At 29.5% G+C, this 25702-nt stretch overlaps 4 protein-coding genes and 1 long non-coding RNA gene across 5 annotated transcripts; 3 read left to right on the top strand and 2 right to left on the bottom strand.

Moving 5' to 3' along the window:
- Positions 1-2078: 2078 nt before the first annotated feature.
- Positions 2079-2812, top strand: LOC133030021 (ubiquitin-like protein 5). The gene has a single exon (XM_061102222.1). It carries the CDS (start codon positions 2218-2220, stop codon positions 2437-2439), a length of 222 nt encoding a protein of 73 aa, XP_060958205.1. The 5' UTR covers positions 2079-2217; the 3' UTR covers positions 2440-2812.
- Positions 2813-10829: 8017 nt separating this feature from the next.
- On the bottom strand, positions 10830-11554 carry LOC133039856 (uncharacterized). Its single transcript, XR_009688796.1, has 2 exons — positions 11060-11554; positions 10830-10973 (listed from the first exon to the last, which is right to left on the bottom strand). It is a non-coding gene; the product is annotated as an uncharacterized LOC133039856 (long non-coding RNA).
- A 3374-nt stretch (positions 11555-14928) lies between these two features.
- On the top strand, positions 14929-15552 carry LOC133030023 (ubiquitin-like protein 5). Its single transcript, XM_061102228.1, has one exon. It carries the CDS (start codon positions 15099-15101, stop codon positions 15318-15320), a length of 222 nt encoding a protein of 73 aa, XP_060958211.1. The 5' UTR covers positions 14929-15098; the 3' UTR covers positions 15321-15552.
- A 2687-nt stretch (positions 15553-18239) lies between these two features.
- On the bottom strand, positions 18240-19744 carry LOC133033735 (probable inactive histone-lysine N-methyltransferase SUVR2). Its single transcript, XM_061108804.1, has 2 exons — positions 18713-19744; positions 18240-18320 (listed from the first exon to the last, which is right to left on the bottom strand). The coding sequence occupies exons 1-2, from the start codon at positions 18902-18904 to the stop codon at positions 18240-18242; spliced, it is 273 nt and encodes a 90-aa protein (XP_060964787.1). The 5' UTR covers positions 18905-19744.
- A 2810-nt stretch (positions 19745-22554) lies between these two features.
- LOC133030022 (ubiquitin-like protein 5) lies at positions 22555-23164 on the top strand. The gene has a single exon (XM_061102225.1). The coding sequence runs from the start codon at positions 22711-22713 to the stop codon at positions 22930-22932; it is 222 nt and encodes a 73-aa protein (XP_060958208.1). The 5' UTR covers positions 22555-22710; the 3' UTR covers positions 22933-23164.
- The last annotated feature ends 2538 nt before the right edge of the window (positions 23165-25702 follow it).

Consider the following 25702-nt stretch of genomic DNA (forward strand, 5'->3'; position numbering starts at 1 on the left):
TTCGAATTACCTCTTCCATTATTCATTTTTTGCATTTATCTTTTGAGAGAAGAGAGTCTTTCTTTGTTTTGTGAGAGCCTAGTTGTTCATCTAGGTTCTAGTTGTTCTAATTCTGTTCTTACTCTATCCTAGAGGTTGTGAAGAACTACTTGATTGAACAAGAGATTGGTCTTCGGGAGAAGACTTGATAAAGCCTTACTTCGGGAGGAAGTAAGCACTTGGTCTTCGGGAGAAGACTTGATAAAGCCTTACTTCGGGAGGAAGTAAGCACTTGGTCTTCGGGAGAAGACTTGTTGAAGCCTTACTTCGGGAGGAAGTAAGCACTCACACTTCAAAGACGAAGGGAGTTCGGGCTTGAAGGTGATTCAAGAAGTCAGATTCATAAAGTGGATTACAAAGGATTGCGACAATTCTTTAGAGGGAGTCTAAACTTGTTTAAGTCAATTGTCTTTGTAATTTTGATACTTTATTAATTGATTTCATTCTCTGGGCGTGACCCCGTGGACTAGGAGTGTTCGTGAGAACACTGATACCACGTATAAATCTCTTGTGTCAAGTTATTTATTTTTCTGCAAATATTTTATATTACTCGCCCGTTCGCTTTGTCAGAAAGGTAATTGCTTTCTGCTGCTGCAAACGCTTACAGTTTTTATATTTTCTTATATACAACTGACATTTGCAAAAACACGGTTTTTCAATAATTATCTTTTAAATTAATTTGCTTTATTATTCTTTTTTATCAAGAAAGATAATTTCTATTAATCAAATTGAGTCAATTAATGTTTCAAAAAAAAAAAACCGAGTCAATTACATCCACAATGCAATTCCCTTCAAAAGAGAAACTTACAACTCAATTTTATTTATGCTAGACAACTTCCTTTCTTGTACAAGAATAAGTCCACTTTTGAAGCTCTCTTTAATACTACTATCTATACAATTCGTACACTTTCTTATTTATACACAAATTTTGGTCTAGCCAAATGTTATATATTGCACCTCCTAACACATTCTTATGAACATAATATAATTTTTATGATACATTCTAATATATTTTTAATTCATTTTTAAAAATTATGTGTTTTTTTTTAACATATTTTTTTTCCATAATAAAAAAAAATTAAAATAACAAAACTCATTAACTCAAAGCCAAAAAAAAAAAAAATCCATTCATGTATACAGACACAACACATATATTTCTTTCCCTTTTTTTTAACAATTTTTTTATAAAGCAGATGCTTTTTTTTAACCAACAAAAAAAAGTCCATTCATGCTTTTTAATATTAAGGTTAATCTCAAATTCATTTTCACACATATACATAATTTGAACTCCAATTATAGATTAACACATAGAGCCCAAAATGAGCTTTCCAATAATATCAAGAACTTCCAAAACGAAGTTCAGAATCAAAAGTTATGACAAAAATAAGAAAAACGAAAATCCCGAGAAAACATGGCCCTCGTTGCGACGGCCGCAACCTAGTGGAGCTCGCCGCGGCGAGCCATACTGTAGCCGCGTTGGCAACCCCAAAATCACCCAAAAATCACAACTTTTCATACATTTGAAACTCATCCAAACTAATACCAAAACTTATCCAAAATCATGCCCAAACTAAAACTTTTAATCAATACTAAACCAATCTAACATTGATATACAATTGAGCATGCATAACACAAAGCTCAAGATCAAAACATAAAACACAAATTGGCCATACCATTAATAAAAGATTTTTTTTTAATATTTTTGTAATTTAAAAAATATGTAAATACATTATAAAAAAAAAAAAGAATGTGACTAAATAAGTTTATATATGATTTTTTTAAAAAAATATCAGTTAAATAAATATCTACGCTAATAAATCGCTTCGTTTTCCAATTAAATCTTTTTTTTTTTTGATAAATTTAAATCCTTTTGTTTTAATTTAAATTTTAAATTTTTTTCTTCTTTAGCATATAAAATTAAGGATTCAATTAATTTATTAAAAGATAATATTAGTAATTTGAGTAATTCCTATTCCTAATATGACTAAGGATATAAAATATTTTAAGTAAGGCGGTGGGTGGGTGGAGGCTTTAAATACTATCCAACCAAACCAAATCATCTCGAAGAAATTAACAGAATTTCATTGTTTCTCCATACTCTCCTTCCTTCCTGCTTCTCCATTCATAATATTCTCTCTCAAAACTCTGGGAATTTAGGGGTTGGGAAAGAGAAGGAAGATGATTGAGGTGGTTCTTAATGATCGTTTAGGAAAGAAGGTGAAGGTCAAGTGTAACGAGGATGACACAATCGGCGACCTAAAGAAGCTGGTGGCGGCTCAGACCGGAACCAGAGCTGATAAGATTCGAATTCAGAAGTGGTACAACATCTACAAAGACCATATCACTCTCAAGGACTACGAGGTCCATGACGGCATGGGCCTCGAGCTCTACTACAACTGATTTCGCATCTTTTGGTTTTTTGTTCCTATTTCTAAGGAAGGACTCTTATATTTCAATCAACGTTTCTTGTTCAAAATTAGAGCAACAACTGTACTTATGTCTCTGTTCTACTCTTTATTTTTTTGTAATGATAAATCGAAACTATATATAGTGTAATTATGTTATGATGTATTAACGTTATTGGAGGTTAATTGCTGGGAGACAGTGAAATGTCATTCTGGGGATTTCTGAATTTCTAATGTTGCTTGTGGATCATTGTAAGGATTATCAGTTAAAGAACGTAACTTTTGGTTTTGATCTGATTATATGTGAAGGCTGTATGTATTATTTATAGTAGTTAACTGGAAGTAATTTCTTGTTGTTTTCTGTTTAATTTGTGCTTTTTACTTGTTTTGTATTAATTCTGTATTGTTAATACAAGTTTGGGGTCATTTCCAAAAAAAAAAAAGAAAGAAAAATAAGAAATGGAAGTAATATATATCTCTAACTTGATTTTAATTTTGAAATTCTGCAGATGTGGAGTTCAATTATGTAGTATGCTGTGAGTGTGTGTTCTCTAATTCTTCAATTAATAAAGAATATACTACAATAATACTAGAAAGCATTATTAGATTATCGATAGTTTGTTTTCAGTCTTGTAAATTTCTAATAGGCACTATGCAAGGAACTCCTAAAAACCCAGAATATTTCAAACCAGTCTTGTGACCCAGAAAATTAAGATTAATCCAATAGCTAATTTGTGATCAACTCACTCATTCTTCAGTAACCAAATTTGCTATATAATATGTTGGAAATTTATAGGTGAATAATATTGATAAAATAATATTACAACTCTAGACAAAATATACACATAAGTATAGAAAATAAGATGAAGAGAAGATAATAAAACACAATATACATAGTAGTATATATATAGATGTGAGAACAATCTCAATAACACTTGTTAGAATATACAAATAGTTACCTCTGTTATTAGTTTACTGTTAGTAATGTTCAGTTAAAAGTAGTTAGAGTTGTTATTCTGTTAGTGATTAGTTAAGCTATTGTAAAGATTCCTTTCTTGATTCTTCTCTTTGTAACAAACATTCAGTATAAATAATATCAAGTCTCAATCAGTTGGCATTGAGCATTTTTACTTTCCATCACTTTCACTTTCATCTCTCTCTCTTTTCTCTCTGCTCAAACTCTGTTTTCAGAGTTCTTTCATGGTATCAGAGCCATGTCTACTCAAGATGACAATGGCGATAATGGTGACAATGGCAATGGCCATGGAGTACAGATCGATCCACCTGCAGCAATAAGAATCGAACAACTACAACCTCAAATTCCCCTCCCCAACAATCACCTCCTACCCCTAAATCTCAGATTAGATCGCAACAATTATACTCTTTGGCGATCGTTAGTGCTGGCTGCTGTTCGTGCTTACAATCTCGACGGCTACGTTCTTGGCACAATTCCCCAACCTCCAGCAACTCTTGCAGGTAACATTCCCAACCCAGATCTTCAACAATGGTTTCGATTTGATCAATTCTTGATGCATTGGCTCATGAACTCTATTACTGAACACATGTTGGGACATGTTATTCACTGCCACACTTCATCTGAGATTTGGACAACATTTGCTCAACTTTTTGCCACAAGATCTCGTGCTAGACTCTTGCAACTTCGAAATCTCCTTCAAACCACCAAGAAAGGAATCTTTACAATAGCTTAACTAATCACTAACAGAATAACAACTCTAACTACTTTTAACTGAACATTACTAACAGTAAACTAATAACAGAGGTAACTATTTGTATATTCTAACAGTAATCTCGTGCTCGTCTTGTCGCCAAAGGGTTTCAACAAACTGCTGGCATTGACTTTTTTGAAACTTACAGCCCTGTTATCAAGCCATGCACCATTCGAATCATGTTCACTTTGGCTGCCACGCATGGCTGGGAAATTCAGCAAATTGACATCAACCATGCATTCTTGAATGGAGAACTTCAAGAAGATGTCTATATGGCCCAACCACAAGGTTTTGTAGACCCTCAATTCCCCAATCATGTGTGCAAACTCAAAAAGGCAATCTATGGCTTAAAACAGGCTCCAAGGGCCTGGTTTGATACACTGAAAAACACCTTAGTCAGTTGGGGATACACTAATAGCAAGTCGGATACCAGTCTATTTTTTACAACTAAAAATGGTAATCTTCTTCTCATCTTGGTGTATGTGGACGATATTCTCATTACAGGTGCAAATCCATCTCAAGTTCAGCATGTTATTCATGATCTCCACAACACATTTGCACTAAAAATCCTTGGCCCTGTCAACTACTTTCTCGGGTTTGAAGTTCACAGGACAGGTAACACCATTTTATTAACTCAACAAAAGTACATAAGAGATCTCCTTGCTAAGACTCAATTGCTGGACTCCAAACCTCAATCTACACCAATGTGCTCTTCCACCAAAATTACTGCCAACAGTGGTACTCCTATGCAAAATCCAACACAATATCGCAGTATATTAGGTGCCTTACAATACTTAACAATGACACGCCCAGACATATCCTTTGCTGTAAATCGCTTGAGTCAATACATGCAACAACCAACTTCTGATCACTGGGCAGCCTGCAAACGTGTCTTACGGTATCTGTCCGGCACACAACACCTTGGTTTAACTTTTACACCCTCTCCTCGACTGGATATCCAAGGCTTTACTGATGCCGATTGGGCAGGCTGCCACGATGATCGCAAATCAACTTCTGGCTACTGCATATTTCTTGGAGGGAATTTAATTAGCTGGTGCTCCAAGAAGCAAACTGTTGTTGCTCGTTCCAGTACTGAATCGGAGTACCGTGCATTAGCCTTAGCCACTTCAGAAATTATATGGATTGAATCCATTCTCACAGAACTCGGCATCTCTCTATCTCAGTGTCCAAATTTATGGTGTGACAACATGGGAGCTGGATCCCTTGCCTCGAATCCTGTCTTCCACGCACGCACCAAACACATAGAAGTTGATTTGCACTTTGTTCGGGATCGTGTCTTAGCACACAAACTGGATGTTCGTTATGTGGAATCTGAACATCAAATAGCTGATCTCTTCACAAAACCTCTACCTACTTCAACATTTTCCTATTTACTTGACAAGTTAACTCATGGCTTACCCCAGGTGTTAACTTGAGGGGGGATGTTAGAATATACAAATAGTTACCTCTGTTATTAGTTCTCGTTAGTAATGTTCAGTTAAAAGTAGTTAGAGTTGTTATTCTGTTAGTGATTAGTTAAGCTATTGTAAAGATTCCTTTCTTGATTCTTCTCTTTGTAACAAACATTCAGTATAAATAATATCAAGTCTCAATCAGTTGGCATTGAGCATTTTTACTTTCCATCACTTTCACTTTCATCTCTCTCTCTTTTCTCTCTGCTCAAACTCTGTTTTCAGAGTTCTTTCAACACTAACACCAAGTGTCAACTGTCAAGTAGGGGAATCACAAAATTTGAACAAGATTTTGCACTTTTGTCCAAAAGCTTATTTCCCCCTACCACAAGCACTTAGGGAAGAAAGAAATGGAAATAGCTTTCTCAAATTATCAAGCTTATAGTTTCTAGTAAGATGCTCTCTTTCATAGAAACTTACAAAATTGTGTCTTCACAAGTGAACCAAAGACTTCTATTTATAGTGTTTAAGATCACACACTTTGAAATTCAAACTCATAACCCTCATGGATGATATGTAACCCATGCACACACCATAACTCCCATAGCATTAAGAATTTCAAATTAAAATGTGTAACACCTTTTTACACACTTAATATTGGTGATAATTGTGGAGGTTACAAAATGTAAGTAACTCCACCTCTTATGTTACAATTTATGTGAATATTAGATGTATGTAACTCTCAATCACATTATATACATTAATCTCATATCAACATATAATATGTCACATTTTAATATTTTAATCTATCTTATATTATAACAATATAATATAACATTCCCCCACTAGATTAAAACTTGTAACACACCATTTGTAACATTATTTAATCAATCAAATATTATATATCCCCCACTTTGATTGAATGAATCAAACACCTTATAGAGATCTTGCTTAGATGCATAAAGTAAAATGTCTTTCGACTTGAATTTTACCTTAGTGTAGTTACCACAAAGTTTGTTGAAATTTTGGTTGCCATAGCATTGAACCACTATTCCTTTAATACAAACCGGCGATAATACACACTTCTTTGCTAGAGTTCACTTGAGACTTCATTATATCTCGCTTGTGCAATCGTTAATGGCCATGTGCAACATCCATTTCATGGACTCTCTAGAGAATAACTCCCAATTCTCATAAGAGGCGGCACCACCTCTAGTCCATATAGGTAGAAATTAGTGTCTCACAAATTCTCTTTAGACACATCATTCTATTAAAAAACCTTTCGGTTTTAACCCTCTAAATTTTACGATTAGTACTCTTTCATAGATGGGACAAGTTGAGTACTACTTTTTCACTCTATTGACTTGTTATTACCTATTGAACTTAAGACTAGATTTTTACTAGTGTCAAGATAGGTTACCATTAATGAGTAAAACTCTAAGGGAGTTTAGGTCCCATCCCTCGAAATTTCATGCTTTAATCTTGTACGGAGATTAAGCGATTTGTTATAACCACACACTTTTCAATTCCAAACAAATCTTGCTAGCCAAAATTAGTGACCATTTTTACATGACCACTTTTCTCCTTAAGTATACTTAAGCTTTGAAAATTAAATCACATAAGATTAAATTTCACACTTACTCTATTTCTTACAAATTTTAATACCAAGCATATTAAAATTATGCACTAACTTTAGACACTAAACATATCTAAGTCTTACTCTAATTTTAGGCACCAAGCATGCCTAAATTTCACATGGCATCCATTCTTTTACTAAATTGACTTGATAAATATTGGATGTCACCCCCACACTTCCACACATCTAATAGATATGACTCTATTTTATTTCCTTCTTGAAATAATTTTCTTTACATGTCATTGACACCAACCATGTCAAAATTTATAACCTTTGTACTCATAATCAATCAAACAAATTTTGATTAACTATTTGAGTCTTACCCCCACATTTTACTATTACTATCATATACATTAAATATGATATGTTACACATATATTATTATTATACAATAATAATATCTATAACTTTCATGCAAAAAATTGTAACTCCTACAACTTTATGCTAATAATGTATGTTATACTATCATCTCATATATAACATACATAATATTAATGTTTATCACAACTATATATGTTACATATCTCACATACATGTAACATATACACTTTAATATACATATCAATATATCATAATCTATATCATTGATATATATACATATTTATTGTATGCATCTTATAATATATATATTATATATGCATCTCATAAATAAATATTCTCATCACAAATATATATCATGTATTACATGCTCAACATATATAATATATACATGCTATATATTATATATCTCACATATATATTAACATGCAATATACTCAAACTAATAGAATTATTTATAAATTTGTTGTAGACAAAATTCTCATTCTCAAAATGATATACCAAACACATAGAGTAAAGTGAAATGAACTTTATTTATTTATAGCTTCACAAGCATTATTTAAATATGTAAATACATAAACAATCATCTCACAAAACAATATAAGCATGACTATGCCATAATCACTTCCTCATCATCTATGGTATTAATCTCATTTTTCATTGAATCCTTATGATGTCTACAATCTCTTGCGTAGTGCCCAGATTTTCCACATACAAAACAATGGCATCTCACTTCTTTGAATTGGCTATTGTCTTTTCTTGGACCCAAATATTTTCCACCACTTTTATTATTGTTGTTGCCTTTGTGATGCTTGTTTGAGAACGCATTGGCCTTAGAAACCTCATCTTTAGGTTCTTTCACATTTTCCTTATCTCTCAATCCCAATTCCTCTTCGATTCGGATATGTTTTTGGATCTCTTTCAATGAATAATCCTCATTTTTATGAAGGATTCTTTTCCTATAGCCCTTCCAAGTTGGTGGCAACTTTGCCACAATTGCACCAACTTGGAATGCCTCGGGATGCTCAATCTTGAGAACCTTTAACTTGTTCACAATGATTTGTAACTCATGGATTTGAGGAAGAAGATCTTTAGCATCACTAAAAGAAAATTCAAAATATTGTGAAATTAAAAATTTTCTTGTACCTTCTTCCTCCGCCTTGTATTTTGCTTCCAAAGCATTCCAAATCTCCTTTGCGGAATTAGTATTAGTGTAGAGATCATATAGCCTATCAGACAAGACATTTAGAATATGACCTCTACATAGGAGATTGTCCTCCTCTTTCTTCCTTCTCTTCTTCACCATCTCGGGAGTGTCTTTCTCGGATTGAGCGGGTAGAGGCTCCAAAGTAGACTCAAGAATATATGTTATCTTGAGTGTGGTCAAGAGAAACCTCACTTTATCTTGCCACCTAGTAAAGTTGGATCCATCAAACCTATCCAACATCACTAGGTCTTGATTCATCATTTTGATGGTCTCACCTTCCATTGAAGCTAGGTAGGAAGGTTAAGCTTTTGATTGTTGGAAATTTATAGGTGCTTCAATAGAAAGACCAAAGTAAAAATACAACTCAAAATGAAAAGTACAAGAACAATAATATTGATAAAATAATGTTACAACTCTAGATAAAATATACACATAAGTATAGAAAATAAGATGAAGAGAAGATAATAAAACACAATATAAATAGTAGTATATGTATATAGATGTGAGAACAATCTCAACAACACTAAAACCAAGTGTCAAGTAGGGGAATCACAAAACTTGAACAAGATTTTGCACCTTTGTCCAAAAGCTTATTTCCCCTTACCACAAGCACTTAGGGAAGAAAGAAATGGAAATAGCTTTATGAAATTATCAAGCTTATAGTTTCTAGCAAGGTGCTCTCTTTCATAGAAACTCACAAAATTGTCTATTTATAGTGCTTAAGATCACACACTTTGAAATTCAAACTCAGAACCCTCATGGTTGATATGTAACCCATGCACACACCATAACTCCCATAGCATTAAGAATTTCAAATTAAAATGTGTAACACCTTTTTACACACTTAATATTGGTAATAATTGTGGAGGTTACAAAATGTAAGTAACTCCACCTCTTATGTTACAATTTATGTGAATATTAGATGTATGTAACTCTCAATCACATTATATACATTAATCTCATATCAATATATAATATGTCACATTTTAATATTTTAATCAATCTTATATTATAACAATATAATATAACATAATATACCAATGCCAGTGGTGCAATTAAGAACTCTAATGGAATTGACATACCTGAATTGCTGAAGCACAAAGAAAGCACTGGCAACTTACTAAATTTCGTTGGTGGGGATGCCATGGATCCATCTGAAAGCTTGCACATGACTGCGATGTTCTCATCCCTTGTGCTTTAGGAGGAGTTCTCAACAAGTACAAAGCCTTTTCCCAATATACATTCACTGCCTATATAATTCAATGTTTGTTTCATGGTATTCCTTGGAATGAATTTGTTCAACTTATTATTATATCTTCATATCTTTCTTGAAGGGAAAATGCTGGAAATGTCAAGGCCAAGTTCGTAATAGAGGCAGCAAATCATCCAACTGATCCTGAAGCAGATGAGGTATAGACATTGTGGCATATTTTTTCTTAAGAAAGGTTCAATTAAGTTCAGTACTTCTGTCTCTGTTCTACGGTTTATTTTTTTAATGAGAATTCAGTACAATATACTGTAATTATGTTATGTGGCCGTAATTGAAAGAATATTTTATCATTGTTTTTTCTAATATTTGTTTGAAAATAAAAAAACGTTTCGGCTATGTCAATAAATTTTTATTTTGTAATGCAAAGCTTCATTCTGGTGAGGACTTAATAGGTTAGGGACACAATTCTAAAATATTCGTAAGAAAATAAATTATTACGTTGGAGATATAACCACATTTTATATAGAATAGATTATAATAAATGTATATTGGAGAAAGTTTTTGGGTTAGATATTTTAGTTAATTAATTAATTAATTTAATAATATTTATAAATTTAATAAAAAAAATTAAATAATGAGAGAATTAAGGACGAAATAAATAGATGTATTTGAAGTGATTTTAAAGCGTCATGTCACTGCAAGGAATAGATAGATGTATTTGAAATGATTTTAAAACATCATGTCACCGCTTCATACTTCTCCTTTATATATCTATTAGTGTGTCTATATAACAAAATTCTTGGTTTATGAGAAATTCATGGTTGAATTTTTATTTATATTAAAAATAAAATGATTTATTATTAAAAATAAAATAGTTTATGAGAAATCATGGGTCACTTTTTATTTATATATAATAAAATAAATCCCATTAAATTCAAAAAAAAAAAAAAAATACGATCGGGCCGAACAGGTTCATTAACGAGCGTTTCTTCATCCATATCATCCTCCTGGTGTTCAGGCTAATAGGAAAATCAACTAATAAGCACACATATTCACATACAGGAAATTATAAGAAACAAAATGAGCAATGAGAAAATATACTCACATTATGATCACTTCCTTTTTTCTTCTCCTCCTCAATGGTATCATCTTCTTCAAATATAGCATCAGCTAAAGCTCTATAGTTCTCTTCTTCAATGAGTTCCCAATTCTTGTCATACAATTTAAAAAGCTTTTTCAAAACTCTTTTGACCTTTCCTTCTTCAATACCTAGACGCTTCATAGCTCGGAAAAGCATTTACAACTCTTGGATTCGGAGCCATTAGAGTTTGCTCTCAGTATCAAAAGATACATGTATATTTATAGATATCGATTACAACAAAGTCAATGCTAATCCTGTGGTCAAATCTCAGTAAAAGAAGTACAAAGAATTGTTACAAACATATCAGAAAATATCAAAAAAAAAAAAAAAAATAGGTAGATCGATTCTCTAAACCCTTGAAAAAGAAAACCCTTTATTCTTAGAAACCAAACTAAAACCTTCAAACGATCAAAAACAAGTGTTAAGAACAAAACCCTTTTCTTTTTCTCAAAGGACAAAAATAACCCAACTGAAAAAAAATTCAAACCACATTCTCAAAACCTCAAATCCCAAGTAGCCAAAATCAAATAAAAATACGTTTTTTAAACAATATTTGTACGAAGAATTGGGAAATGTACTTAAAAAAATCTGACAAAATGAGTATAACATCAAAAACCCTAGAATTTTCAAAAATCAACGGCACTAAAAATGAAAACGCTTTGTATTTGCATGTGTATGGGGTCAAAGGAGAAAACTAACCTGAAATTGTCTATGTTGAGTGACCTTCCCTATAATTAAGAAACACTCATTAAAAGAAAAAAGTTATATTTTAGTACATACTGTATAATTAAGAAACCATAAAATTTATAATTTTGTCCTCTGTTAAATAAAAATAAAAGCAACTTAAAGCATTATTATATAATTATGCTGCTTTGTACATGCTGCGACAAAAAGGAATGTCAATCTTATTAATTTCTCCATGTTCTAGCTATTAATACAAACCAGAAAACGAAAAACAATATTTACCAAAACCCACCAAAACTTATCATAATTAAACCTGAGGCATTAGATGCAAAAAAAAAAAAAAAAAAAAAAAAAACAAATCAGAGAGTACATTACAGCACTGTTTTTGATCACGTGCTCATAAATTAGAAGCACAATTAAATATATTAGCGAAATAGTGACTAACATCTAAATTTCAGAGTTGACGAAAATTCTGCAACTGAATGAGGTAAAGACTACTACAATATTTACTTTATAAAACTTTTTTTTTTCAATATCTTACTATTATTAACACCATTTGATTTGGATGTAGAAAAAATATTTTTGGATTGAGGCGGCAATAAAAATAACTGATACTGTCCAGAATTTTTATTACATGTCATAAAAAAAATAGATTTATACAATCGCAATGAAAAAAATTATATGTGACAAGCCAACATGCGGCCAGGAAGGATTTCCTACACCACGGTATATTACAAAAAACATGTGATGTTATTGAAATTAAGTTAAAATAATAAAAAAAAAAGATACTAACAATCTTATTATGCATTTTACAGTGCTATAGCGCTAGCATATGTTGAACTTGATGACAATACAAAGAGCCTATCTCCTGTCATGTTCGCAGATATTGTGAAAAAAATATTTTCGTGTACTGCTGCCCAACTAATGAAATATACTGCAGAGGTGTAATTTAAAAAAAATAAAATAGTTTTACATGCCTTTCAGAAGTTGATTTTTTTAATTAAATAAGCTATGCACACCATGTCTAATCATCTAGATGAAAATACATCATGCTTTGTAGGAACACCGCCGCTTTTTCGACACTACCATATTCAATTTATCAACGAAAAAATGGACAATCCAGATATATGCGGACCCAGCTAGAATGAAAAGTGTAAAATACAAAAATTACACTATTGTCTCTATCGAAGTAAATGAAGATTGAAATCCATCAATGACTATCATTAGTTTTCTTATCCACAATTTTTAGACAAGTGCTATCTTCAATTATCAATAATTTAGAAATTGATTTTTAATTTTCTTTTTATCTTACACCCATTTAAGTAATGTTTCTTTAAGTATTGGAACATCAATTTTTAATTTATTTTTGGATTAACTTAAGAACATATTTAAATCATCAAGCTTTCTTAAACACTAATATATTACATTCGGTATTCACTTTTAATTGACAACACTATAAACTATAATATTTAAATACACATAATAATAATCTCACCTAATAACTAATAATATTTTTTCTTTAATTTTTAATTAATTGAATCACTTTCAACTAACATAGAAAAAAATTAGCATAAAATTTAGTATACGTGTTTCGCACGTAGTTTTTTGCTAGTATATATCTATTCTATATAAAGTGTGCCTATATAACAGAATTCTTGGTTTATGAGAAATTTATGGGTGACTTTTTATTTATATTAAAAATAAAATGGTTTATTATTAAAAATAAAATAGTTTATGAGAAATTCATGGGTCACTTTTTATTTATATATAATAAAATAAATAAATGATTCTAAGTTTTCGGCATATGCATTAATTTCTAGGAGCAAAGTTTTTAAAGTTGCGTAATAATTTACATATATGCTGCAAACATAATATTCAAAAAATAAAGAAGAATATGGAAGAAAGAAGAGACCATTATTCACATCTAGAAAGGCAGTAGAGATAATAATAGAAACTTTTCATTTTTTTTTCTTTTTTTTATCAATTTTTTTTTTCTTTTTGAATAAAGATAAATATGAAATTTTAATCGTATAGAGTTTTATTTTAATAAAATATAGTATTTTAAAATAATTTAAATTCAAATAATTTAATAGTATTTTGTTATAGAATACTATCACTTTTTGTTAAGCATGATTTTCACTTTTTGTCGACATTACCATATTCAATTTATTAACGAAAAAATAGACAATCCACATATATGCGGACCCGGCTAGAATGAAAAGTGAAAAATACAAAAATTACACTATTGTCTCTATCAAAGCAAATGAAGATTGAAATCCACCAATGACTATCATTAGTTTTCTTATCTACAATTTTTAGACAAATGCTATCTTCAATTATCAACAATTTAGAGATTGATTTTTAATTTTCTTTTTATCTTACACCCATTTAAGTAATGTTTATTTAAGTATTGGAACATCAATTTTTAATTTATTTTTGGATTAACTTAAGAATATATTTAAATCATCAAGTTTTCTTAAACACTAATATATTGCATTCGGTATTCACTTTTAATTAACAACATTATAAACTATAATATTTAGATACACATAATAATAATCTCACCTAATAACTAATAATATTTTTTCTTTAATTTTTAATTGTATCACTTTCAAATAACATAGAAAAAAACTAGCATAAAATTTAGTATACGTGCTTCGCACGTAATTTTTGCTAGTAGATATATAGATATAGATATATAGATTAGTATTATATTTTTTGTACAGACTAATATGATGAATTAATAAAAGAAAAAATATTTTTTATTTTTTATAATTTAAAAAATATTAAATATGTAAATACATCATAAAAAAAAAGCACGTGACTAAATAAGTTTTTTTTTTTTTTTTTTTTTTGTGAATAAATAAGTTTTTATTTGATTTAAAAAAAAATCAGTTAAATAAATATCTATGCTAATAAATGGCTTCGTTTTCCAATTAAATCCGTTTGTTTTAGTTTTAATTTTAATTTTAAATTTTTTTCTTCTTTAGCATATAAAATTAAGGATTCAATTAATTTATTAAAAGATATTAATAATTTGAGTAAATGAGTAATTCCTATTCCTATTCGACTAGGGATATATAGAAGTATTTTAAATAAGGCGGTGGGTGAGTGGAGCCTTTAAATACTATCCAACCAAATCATCTCTTTATCATTATTCTATTAAATTTTGCTGTGGTCTCTCTCGAATTAACAGAATTTCATTCCTTGCTCTTTTGTGTACGCGTTTCTCCATACTCTCCTTCCTTCCTGCTTCTCCATATTCATAATATTCTCTCTCAAAACTTTGGGAATTTAGGGTTTCGGAAAGAGAAGGAAGATGATTGAGGTGGTTCTTAATGATCGTTTAGGAAAGAAGGTGAAGGTCAAGTGTAACGAGGATGACACAATCGGTGACCTAAAGAAGCTGGTGGCGGCTCAGACCGGAACCAGAGCTGATAAGATTCGAATTCAGAAGTGGTACAACATCTACAAAGACCATATCACTCTCAAGGACTACGAGGTCCATGACGGCATGGGCCTCGAGCTCTACTACAACTGATTTCACATCTTTTGGTTTTTTGTTCCTATTTCTAAGGAAGGACTCTTATATTTCAATCAACGTTTCTTGTTCAAAATTAGAGCAACAACTGTACTTATGTTTCTGTTCTACTCTTTATTTTTTTGTAATGATAAATCGAAACTATATATAGTGTAATTATGTTATGATGTATTAACGTTATTGGAGGTTAATTGCTGGGAGACAGTGAAATGTCATTCTGGGGATTTCTGAATTTCTAATGTTGCTTGTGGATCATTGTAAGGATTATCAGTTAAAGAACGTAACTTTTGGTTTTGATCTGATTATATGTGAAGGCTGTTTGTATTATTTATAGTACTTAACTGGAAGTAATTTCTTGTTGTTTTCTGTTTAATTTGTGCTTTTCACTTGTTTTGTATTAATTCTGTATTGTTAATACAAGTTTGGGGTTATTTCCAAAAAAAAGAAAGAAAAATAAGAAATAGAAGTAATATATATCTCAACTTGATTTTAATTTTGAAATTCTGCAGATGTGGAGTTCAATTATGTAGTATGCTGTGAGTGTGTGTTCTCTAATTCTTCAATTAATAAAGAATATACTACAATAATACTAGAAAGCATTATTAGATTATCGATGGTTTGTTTTCAGTCTTGTAAATTTCTAATTTCTAATAGGCACTATGCAAGGAACTCCTAAAAACCGAGAATATTTCAAACCAGTCTTGTGACCCAGAAAATTAAGATTAATCCAATAGCTAATTTGTGATCAACTCACTCATTCTTCAGTAACCAAATTTGCTATATAATATGTTGGAAATTTATAGGTGAATAATATTGATAAAATAATATTACAACTCTAGACAAAATATACACGTAAGTATAGAAAATAAGATGAAGAGAAGATAATAAAACACAATATAAATAGTAGTATATATATAGATGTGAGAACAATCTCAACAACACTAACACCAAGTGTCAAGTAGGGGAATCACAAAACTTGAACAAAATTTTGCACCTTTGTCCAAAAGCTTATTTTCCCCTACCACAAGCACTTAGGGAAGAAAGAAATGGAAATAGCTTTCTGAAATTATCAAGCTTATAGTTTCTAGCAAGGTGCTCTCTTTCATAGAAACTCACAAAATTGTGTCTTCACAAGTGAACCAAAGACCTCTATTTATAGTGCTTAAGATCACACACTTTGAAATTTAAACTCAGAACCCTCATGGTTGATACGTAACCCATGCACACACCATAACTCCCATAGCATTAAGAATTTCAAATTAAAATGTGTAACACCTTTTTACACACTTAATATTGGTGATAATTGTGGAGGTTACAAAATGTAAGTAACTCCACCTCTTATGTTACAATTTATGTGAATATTAGATGTATGTAACTCTCAATCACATTATATACATTAATCTCATATCAATATATAATATGTCACATTTTAATATTTTAATCAATCTTATATTATAACAATATAATATAACATAATATACCAATGTTAGTGGTGCAATTAAGAACTCTAATGGAATTGACATACCTGAATTGCTGAAGCACAAAGAAAGCACTGGCAACTTACTAAATTTCGCTGGTGGGGATGCCATGGATCCATCTGAACTGCTTGTACATGACTGTGATGTTCTCATCCCTTGTGCTTTAGGAGGAGTTCTCAACAAGTACAAAGCCTTTTCCCAATATACATTCACTGCCTATATAATTCAATGTTTGTTTCATGCTATTCCTTAGAATTAATTTGTTCAACTTATTATTATATCTTCATATCTTTCTTGAAGGGAAAATGCTGGAAATGTCAAGGCCAAGTTCGTAATAGAGGCAGCAAATCATCCAACTGATCCTGAAGCAGATGAGGCATAGACATTGTGGCATATTTTTTCTTAAGAAATGTTCAATTAAGTTCAGTACTTCTGTCTCTGTTCTACGGTTTATTTTCTTAATGAGAATTCAGTACAATATACTGTAATTATGTTATGTGGCCGTAATTGAAAGAATATTTTATTATTGTTTTTTCTAATATTTGTTTGAAAATAAAAAAACGTTTCGGCTATGTCAATAAATTTTTATTTTGTAATGCAAAGCTTCGTTCTGGTGAGGACTTAATAGGTTAGGGACACAATTCTAAAATATTCGTAAAAAAATAAATTATTACGTTGGAGATATAGCCACATTTTATATAGAATAGATTATAATAAATGTATATTGGAGAAAGTTTTTGGGTTAGATATTTTAATTAATTAATTAATTAATTTAATAATATTTATAAATTTAATAAAAAAAATTAAATAATGAGAGAATTAAGGACGAAATAAATAGATGTATTTGAAATGATTTTAAAGCACCATGTCACTCCAAGGAATAGATAGATGTATTTGAAATGATTTTAAAACATCATGTCACCGCTTCATACTTCTCATTTATATCTATTAGTGTGTCTATATAACAAAATTCTTGGTTTATGAGAAATTCATGATTGTTACGTGCCAAGCCACGTACTGTTATAGTTTTATTTAATATTTTAATTTTTTATTTTAATTAATAATTAAAATAGTATAATTATTTGAACGATTTGTTTTAAAAAAATAAAACTAAAAATAATCACAAACATATAAGGTAAATATCTATATTTTTCTTTTTTTTTTTAAAAAAAAAAATTATTAATATTCTCCCAAGATAAGTTAGTTAGAGAGATATGTGACTAATTTTTTTAATTTAAAAAGAGATTATTAATATTTAAAAGATTGTTTAATTTTTTGGTTTAATTATTGGGTTTATTTGTTAACGGGAGATCAAAGCTAATCGTTAAATTTAACAGAATATTCTTTTATTTTTAAGTATATTCTGTCAAACCAAGAAATGTCGTTAGATAGACACTTTTAATATATAAAGATATAATAAAATAAATCCCATTAAATTTTTTTAAAAAAAAAAAATACGATCGGGCCGAACAGGTTCATTAACGAGCGTTTCTTCATCCATATCATCGTCCTGGTGTTCAGGCTAATAGGAAAATCAACTAATAAGCACACATATTCACCAGGGCCGGCCCAAGTATTGGGCAGCTTGGGCCATTGCACAAGGCCCCCATCTTTTTAAGGCCCAATTTTTTTTTTTTTTTTTAAAGAAAAGACTTATTTTTTTTCCTTATTTTTTTTTCCTATTATATACACATAAATAAAAAATTTATAATTGAAAATTTATGAATAAATCTTAAAAAAAAAAAACTAGTAATAAAATTGTAGTTTTAATGTACACGGTTCTTTTTTTTTTTTTTCTAAAAAAAGCCTAATTTTAAAATTTTGCACGAGGCCCCCCAAATGCTTGGGCCGGCCCTGGTATTCACATACAGGAAATTATAGGAAACAAAATGAGCAATGAGAAAATATACTCACATTATGATCACTTCCTTTTTTCTTCTCCTCCTCAATGGTATCATCTTCTTCAAATATAGCATCAGCTAAAGCTCTATAGTTCTCTTCTTCAATGAGTTCCCAATTCTTGTCATACAATTTAAAAAGCTTTTTCAAAACTCTTTTGACCTTTCCTTCTTCAATACCTAGACGCCTCATAGCTCGGAAAAGCATTAACAACTCTTGGATTCGGAGCCATTAGAGTTTGCTCTCAGTATCAAAAGATACATGTATATTTATAGATATCGATTACAACAAAGTCAATGCTAATCCTGTGGTCAAATCTCAGTAAAGAAGTACAAAGAATTGTTACAAACATATCAGAAAATATCAAAAAAAAAAAAAAAATAGGTAGATCGATTCTCTAAACCCTTGAAAAAGAAAACCCTTTATTCTTAGAAACCAAACTAAAACCTTCAAACGATCAAAAACAAGTGTTAAGAACAAAACCCTTTTCTTTTTCTCAAAGGACAAAAATAACCCAACTGAAAAAAATTCAAACCACATTCTCAAAACCTCAAAACCCAAGTAGCCAAAATCAAATAAAAATACGTTTTTTAAACAATATTTGTACGAAGAATTGGGAAATGTACTTAAAAAAATCTGACAAAATGAGTATAACATCAAAAACCCTAGAATTTTCAAAAATCAAGGGCACTAAAAATGAAAACGCTTTGTATTTGCATGTGTATGGGGTCAAAGGAGAAAACTAACCTGAAATTGTCTATGTTGAGTGACCTTCCCTATAATTAAGAAACACTCATTAAAAGAAAAAAGTTATATTTTAGTACATACAGTATAATTAAGAAGCCATAAAATTTATAATTTTGTCTTCTGTTAAATAAAAATAAAAGCAACTTAGAGCATTATTATATAATTATGCTGCTTTGTACATGCTGCGACAAAAAAGAATGCCAATCTTATTAATTTCTCCATGTTCTAGCTATTAATGCAAACCAGAAAACGAAAAAAAATATTTACAAAAACCTACCAAAACTTATCATAATTAAACCTGAGGCATTAGATGCAAAAAAAAAAAAACAAAAACAAATCAGAGAGTACATTACAACACTATTTTTGATCACGTGCTCATAAATTAGAAGCACAATTAAATATATTAGCGAAATAGTGACTAACATCCAAATTTCAGAGTTGAAGAAAAATCTGCAACTGAATGAGGTAAAGACTACTACAATATTTACTTTATAATTTTTTTTTTCAATATCTTACTATTATTAACACCATTTGATTTGGATGTAGAAAAAATATTTTTGGATTGAGGCGGCAATAAAAATAACTGATACTGTCCAGAATTTTTATTACATGTCATAAAAAAATAGATTTATACAATCGCAATGAAAAAAATTATATGTGACAAGTCAACATGCGGCCAGGAAGATTTCCTACACCACGGTATATTACAAAAAACATGTGATGTTATTGAAATTAAGTTAAAATAAAATAAAAAAAAAAAGATACTAACAATCTTATTATGCATTTTACAGTGCTATAGCGCTAGCATATGTTGAACTTGATGACAATACAAAGAGCCTATCTCCTGTTATGTTCGCAGATATTGTGGAAAAAATATTTTCGTGTACTGCTGCCCAATTAATGAAATATGCTGCAGAGGTGTAATTTAAAAAAAAATAAAATAGTTTTACATGCCTTTCATAAGTTGATTTTTTTAATTAAATAAGCTATGCACACCATGTCTAATCATCTAGATGAAAATACATCACGCTTTGTAGGAACACCGCCGCTTTTTCGACACTACCATATTCAATTTATCAACGAAAAAATGGACAATTGAGATATATGCGGACCCAGCTAGAATGAAAAGTGCAAAATATAAAAATTACACTATTGTCTCTATCGAAGTAAATGAAGATTGAAATCCATCAATGACTATCATTAGTTTTCTTATCTACAATTTTTAGACAAGTGCTATCTTCAATTATCAATAATTTAGAAATTGATTTTTAATTTTCTTTTTATCTTACACCCATTTAAGTAATGTTTCTTTAAGTATTGGAACATCAATTTTTAATTTATTTTTGGATTAACTTAAGAACATATTTAAATCATCAAGCTTTCTTAAACACTAATATATTACATTCGGTATTCACTTTTAATTGACAACATTATAAACTATAATATTTAAATACACATAATAATAATCTCACCTAATAACTAATAATATTTTTTCTTTAATTTTTAATTAATTGAATCATTTTCAACTAACATAGAAAAAAATTAGCATAAAATTTATACGTGTTTCGCACGTAGTTTTTTGCTATTATATATCTATTCTATATAAAGTGTGCCTATATAACAGAATTCTTGGTTTATGAGAAATTTATGGGTGACTTTTTATTTATATTAAAAATAAAATGGTTTATTATTAAAAATAAAATAGTTTATGAGAAATTCATGGGTCAGTTTTTATTTATATATAATAAAATAAATAAATGATTCTAAGTTTTCGGCATATGCATTAATTTCTAGGAGCAAAGTTTTTAAAGTTGCGTAATAATTTACATATATGCTGCAAACACAATATTCAAAAAATAAAGAAGAATATGGAAGAAAGAAGAGACCATTATTCAAATCTAGAAAGGCAGTAGAGATAATAATAGAAAATTTTCATTTTTTTATCAATTTTTTTTTTCTTTTTGAATAAAGATAAATATGAAATTTTAATCGTATAGAGTTTTATTTTAATAAAATATAGTATTTTAAAATAATTTAAATTCAAATAATTTAATAGTATTTTGTTATAGAATACTATCACTTTTTGTTAAACATGATTTTCACTTTTTGTCGACATTACCATATTCAATTTATCAACGAAAAAATAGACAATCCACATATATGCAGACCCGGCTAGAATGAAAAGTGAAAAATACAAAAATTACACTATTGTCTCTATCGAAGCAAATGAAGATTGAAATCCACCAATGACTATCATTAGTTTTCTTATCTACAATTTTTAGACAAATGCTATCTTCAATTATCAACAATTTAGAGATTGATTTTTAATTTTCTTTTTATCTTACACCCATTTAAGTAATGTTTATTTAAGTATTGGAACATCAATTTTTAATTTATTTTTGGATTAACTTAAGAACATATTTAAATCATTAAGTTTTCTTAAACACTAATATATTGGATTCGGTATTCACTTTTACTTGACAACATTATAAACTATAATATTTAGATACACATAATAATAATCTCACCTAATAACTAATAATATTTTTTCTTTAATTTTTAATTGTATCACTTTCAAATAATATAGAAAAAAACTAATATAAAATTTAGTATACGTGCATCGCAGGTAATTTTTGCTAGTAAATATATAGATATAGATATATAGATTAGTATTATATTTTTGTACAGACTAATATGATGAATTAATAAAAGAAAAAATATTTTTTATTTTTTATAATTTAAAAAATATTAAATATGTAAATACATCATAAAAAAAAAGCACGTGACTAAATAAGTTTTTTTTTTTTTTTTTTTGTGAATAAATAAGTTTTTATTTGATTTAAAAAAAATCAGTTAAATAAATATCTATGCTAATAAATGGCTTCGTTTTCCAATTAAATCCGTTTGTTTTAGTTTTAATTTTAATTTTAAATTTTTTTCTTCTTTAGCATATAAAATTAAGGATTCAATTAATTTATTAAAAGATATTAATAATTTGAGTAAATGAGTAATTCCTATTCCTATTCGACTAGGCATATGTAGAAGTATTTTAAATAAGGCGGTGGGTGAGTGGAGCCTTTAAATACTATCCAACCAAATCATCTCTTTATCATTATTCTATATTAAATTTTGCTGTGGTCTCTCTCGAATTAACAGAATTTCATTCTTTCGCGTTTCTCCATACTCTCCTTCCTTCCTGCTTCTCCATATTCATAATATTCTCTCTCAAAACTTTGGGAATTTAGGGTTTCGGAAAGAGAAGGAAGATGATTGAGGTGGTTCTTAATGATCGTTTAGGAAAGAAGGTGAAGGTCAAGTGTAACGAGGATGACACAATCGGTGACCTAAAGAAGCTGGTGGCGGCTCAGACCGGAACCAGAGCTGATAAGATTCGAATTCAGAAGTGGTACAACATCTACAAAGACCATATCACTCTCAAGGACTACGAGGTCCATGACGGCATGGGCCTCGAGCTCTACTACAACTGATTTCGCATCTTTTGTTTTTTTGTTCCTATTTCTAAGGAAGGACTCTTATATTTCAATCTTAAAAACTATAGCAACAACTGTACTTATGTCTCTGTTCTACTGTTTATTTTTCTTAATGAGAAATCGAAACTATATAGTGTAATTATGTTGTGTGGCCTTAATTGAACCAATATTTTATCATCTCTTTTTCTATTTGTTTGAAAATAAAAAACGTTTGTTAATTGTTTAATCAGTCTGCTCTGTCAATAAATTTTTATGGTGCATATAAGAGTTATAAAAGCAGCGAAATTCAATAAAAATATTTTTTTATCTAATATGAACCATAAGCCTAAGAATCTTAACATAATTTATGTAGATTAATTCTAAACTATTGAAAAGAATATAATACCTCTTGAAGCATATTAGAGTATTCTTCTTTCTTTTCGGATAAACAACGATCATCCAATCCATTAACTTTTGTTGAAGAATCTGCACATTGATCTTTTAAGCTAGCTACGACACTCAAGAATAGAGTGAACTATTAGATCTTATTTGGATGAACAAATTTAAACATTGTAATTCAGACGTAGAGAGAGAATGGTGTGTGTGTGAGAGAGTAAGGAGTGAGAAAATCAATTTTTATTTTCTCTATAACTTATCTATTTTTAATTATTAATTTATGATATAATATCCTATATATAGTGTTATTTAGAATAATAATTTACCAATAAAAAATATTATTTATTATTTATTTTACCAATAAATAATAATTAATTAATTCTCATTAATCCCTTATCATAAGAATTAAAATAAATATTATTTTCTCAAAAATAATATATTTCTCTCTCCTTAATATTATTTAGGAATAATATTATATTTAACTAATTAATATAGTTTCATTTAATAAAATTAAATAGTTAAATACTATTAATTATACAACATATACTACATACTACACTTGATCTGGATATCAAGGTGTTGAGATTATTTGAAATACATTTTTTTTTTGTGTTTTATAATAGTGAAAGTGGGAGTTTGTTGGGTTTTGTGCCCTAAATAAAACCCATTTCAATATAATCAGATTTACCAATTAATAAAATATAACTTTTTTATTGCATGGTTCACATGATTGATTTCATGATTATGTTTAATGTATAAATTCTATTAAGTCCAGAACATATACAAATATTTATATATTTGTTCATGATTATAGTTTCGAAAGTTTAATTCCCATTATTTGTCAGTTCACTGGATTTAGACTGACATGATAATCGGCGATAAGGTATACGTACATCTTGAATAAGTGTTATATCCTTTCCAGAGCATTGGAAAAGTTTACCAGTATCGGATGTATGGAGTATACATTGGAAGGGACCGATATTGATCTTAGATAAGATATCATTAACTTACCATTATATCTTTCTAAGTCAATATCAACGGTTGATCTTAGGTCTATGGATCTTAATCCTGATATAGTTAGGTTCAGATTAATTGTATTATTTATGTTCTTCAAGTTGTTTGTGGAAGCTAACTAATAGTTCTGGCAGATATTTACATCTTGAGAACATGGTAGTTCAATTGAGTAGAAGCATTGATCATAGATATAGAATCTATAGCTTCTATATGTATTTAGAAGTGAAACGATGATTTCCTTTGAGCTTGGCTGAATAGAGATAAAGGATTGAGATCTCATTTCAATAATTATATTAGTTTACTGAAATATCATTTATAGGCAGCTAAGTGTTTTAAGGATAAAATACATTGAAGGGTAGAATGGTAAATTTATCCCTATTCAATGTAGATCATCTATAGAGGATCTTTGACTATTAGGATTGTAACAATGGATAATTATAACGTATCTATATCGTGGTACATATAGAGCGTTCTAAAATTAAGATAATACTGTTTGCAGACTTAGTCAATTGCGTTTAAATAATCAATTATAATTCTAAAATTAGACAATGTCTTATTTATAAATTTTCACTAAACAATGGCTTAATTGTGAAGAAAAGAGGTTTTGGGGTCAATTTATTAAATAAGAGACTTTGTATGGTATAATTAATAAATAACATAAATGACAATTTTATTTGATAATTAATTATAATTATTAAATAAATAGTTTTGGTATTTATAGTATTGAATTGGAAAATGTGGTACTATTGAAACAAGAATAAGTGGTTGAAAAAAAAGTGGCAAAAATGTAGCTAGAGATTGGTCCTTTTCATAGCCGCCCATTAATTGAATTTTTCCCAATATTATATTCTTTTTTAATCTATATAATTCAGCCCTAAGCCCTAGTTTTTTTTTTTGAAATAAAACGTTCATAGATATAAATTAGACCTCACGGTCATTACATAAAATATTATTTGGGATAGACAAATCACTCAACCTACCAAACCGGTTGTTCGTGAAAGCCCATTTGGCCACAATATGTGCCATAAAGATACAACTTCTGCTTACGAAATAAAAATTACAACTATCAAAGAGCCGAGAAAGTCTTAAACAAAATTTAGTGTAGTTCTCAATTTTCCAACGGAAGTCCAAATCGTTGATCGAATTGATAACCACTCTAGAATCGCTCTCTATAATAATAAATCTCTAGCCTTCCTCTTTAGCCACTTCCAACACCATACAACAAGCAGCCGCCTCGCTACAAGGCGCATTAGAGAAGTCTAATCTAGCCGATTGAATCCCACACATCACTCCCAGATGGTTTCTTGCCACAACAGCTAAACACATACTATCCAATCCAACTTTAACATCACAATTTAGTTTTATCAACCCAAGAGGG

This window comes from Cannabis sativa, chromosome 1, assembly GCF_029168945.1.
Source record: "Cannabis sativa cultivar Pink pepper isolate KNU-18-1 chromosome 1, ASM2916894v1, whole genome shotgun sequence".
Taxonomy (NCBI): Eukaryota; Viridiplantae; Streptophyta; class Magnoliopsida; order Rosales; family Cannabaceae; genus Cannabis; species Cannabis sativa.

Excerpts from the sequence above, each read along its gene's own strand:
- LOC133030021 (XM_061102222.1), top strand. The coding sequence starts at position 2,218 with ATGATTGAGGTGGTTCTTAATGATCGTTTAGGAAAGAAGGTGAAGGTC.
- LOC133030023 (XM_061102228.1), top strand. The coding sequence starts at position 15,099 with ATGATTGAGGTGGTTCTTAATGATCGTTTAGGAAAGAAGGTGAAGGTC.
- LOC133033735 (XM_061108804.1), bottom strand. The coding sequence starts at position 18,904 with ATGCTTTTCCGAGCTATGAGGCGTCTAGGTATTGAAGAAGGAAAGGTC. Across the intron at positions 18,321-18,712 it reads AAAAAGGAAGTGATCATAAT|CCTGAACACCAGGACGATGA; the intron begins GTGAGTATATTT and ends TTTTCCTATTAG.
- LOC133030022 (XM_061102225.1), top strand. The coding sequence starts at position 22,711 with ATGATTGAGGTGGTTCTTAATGATCGTTTAGGAAAGAAGGTGAAGGTC.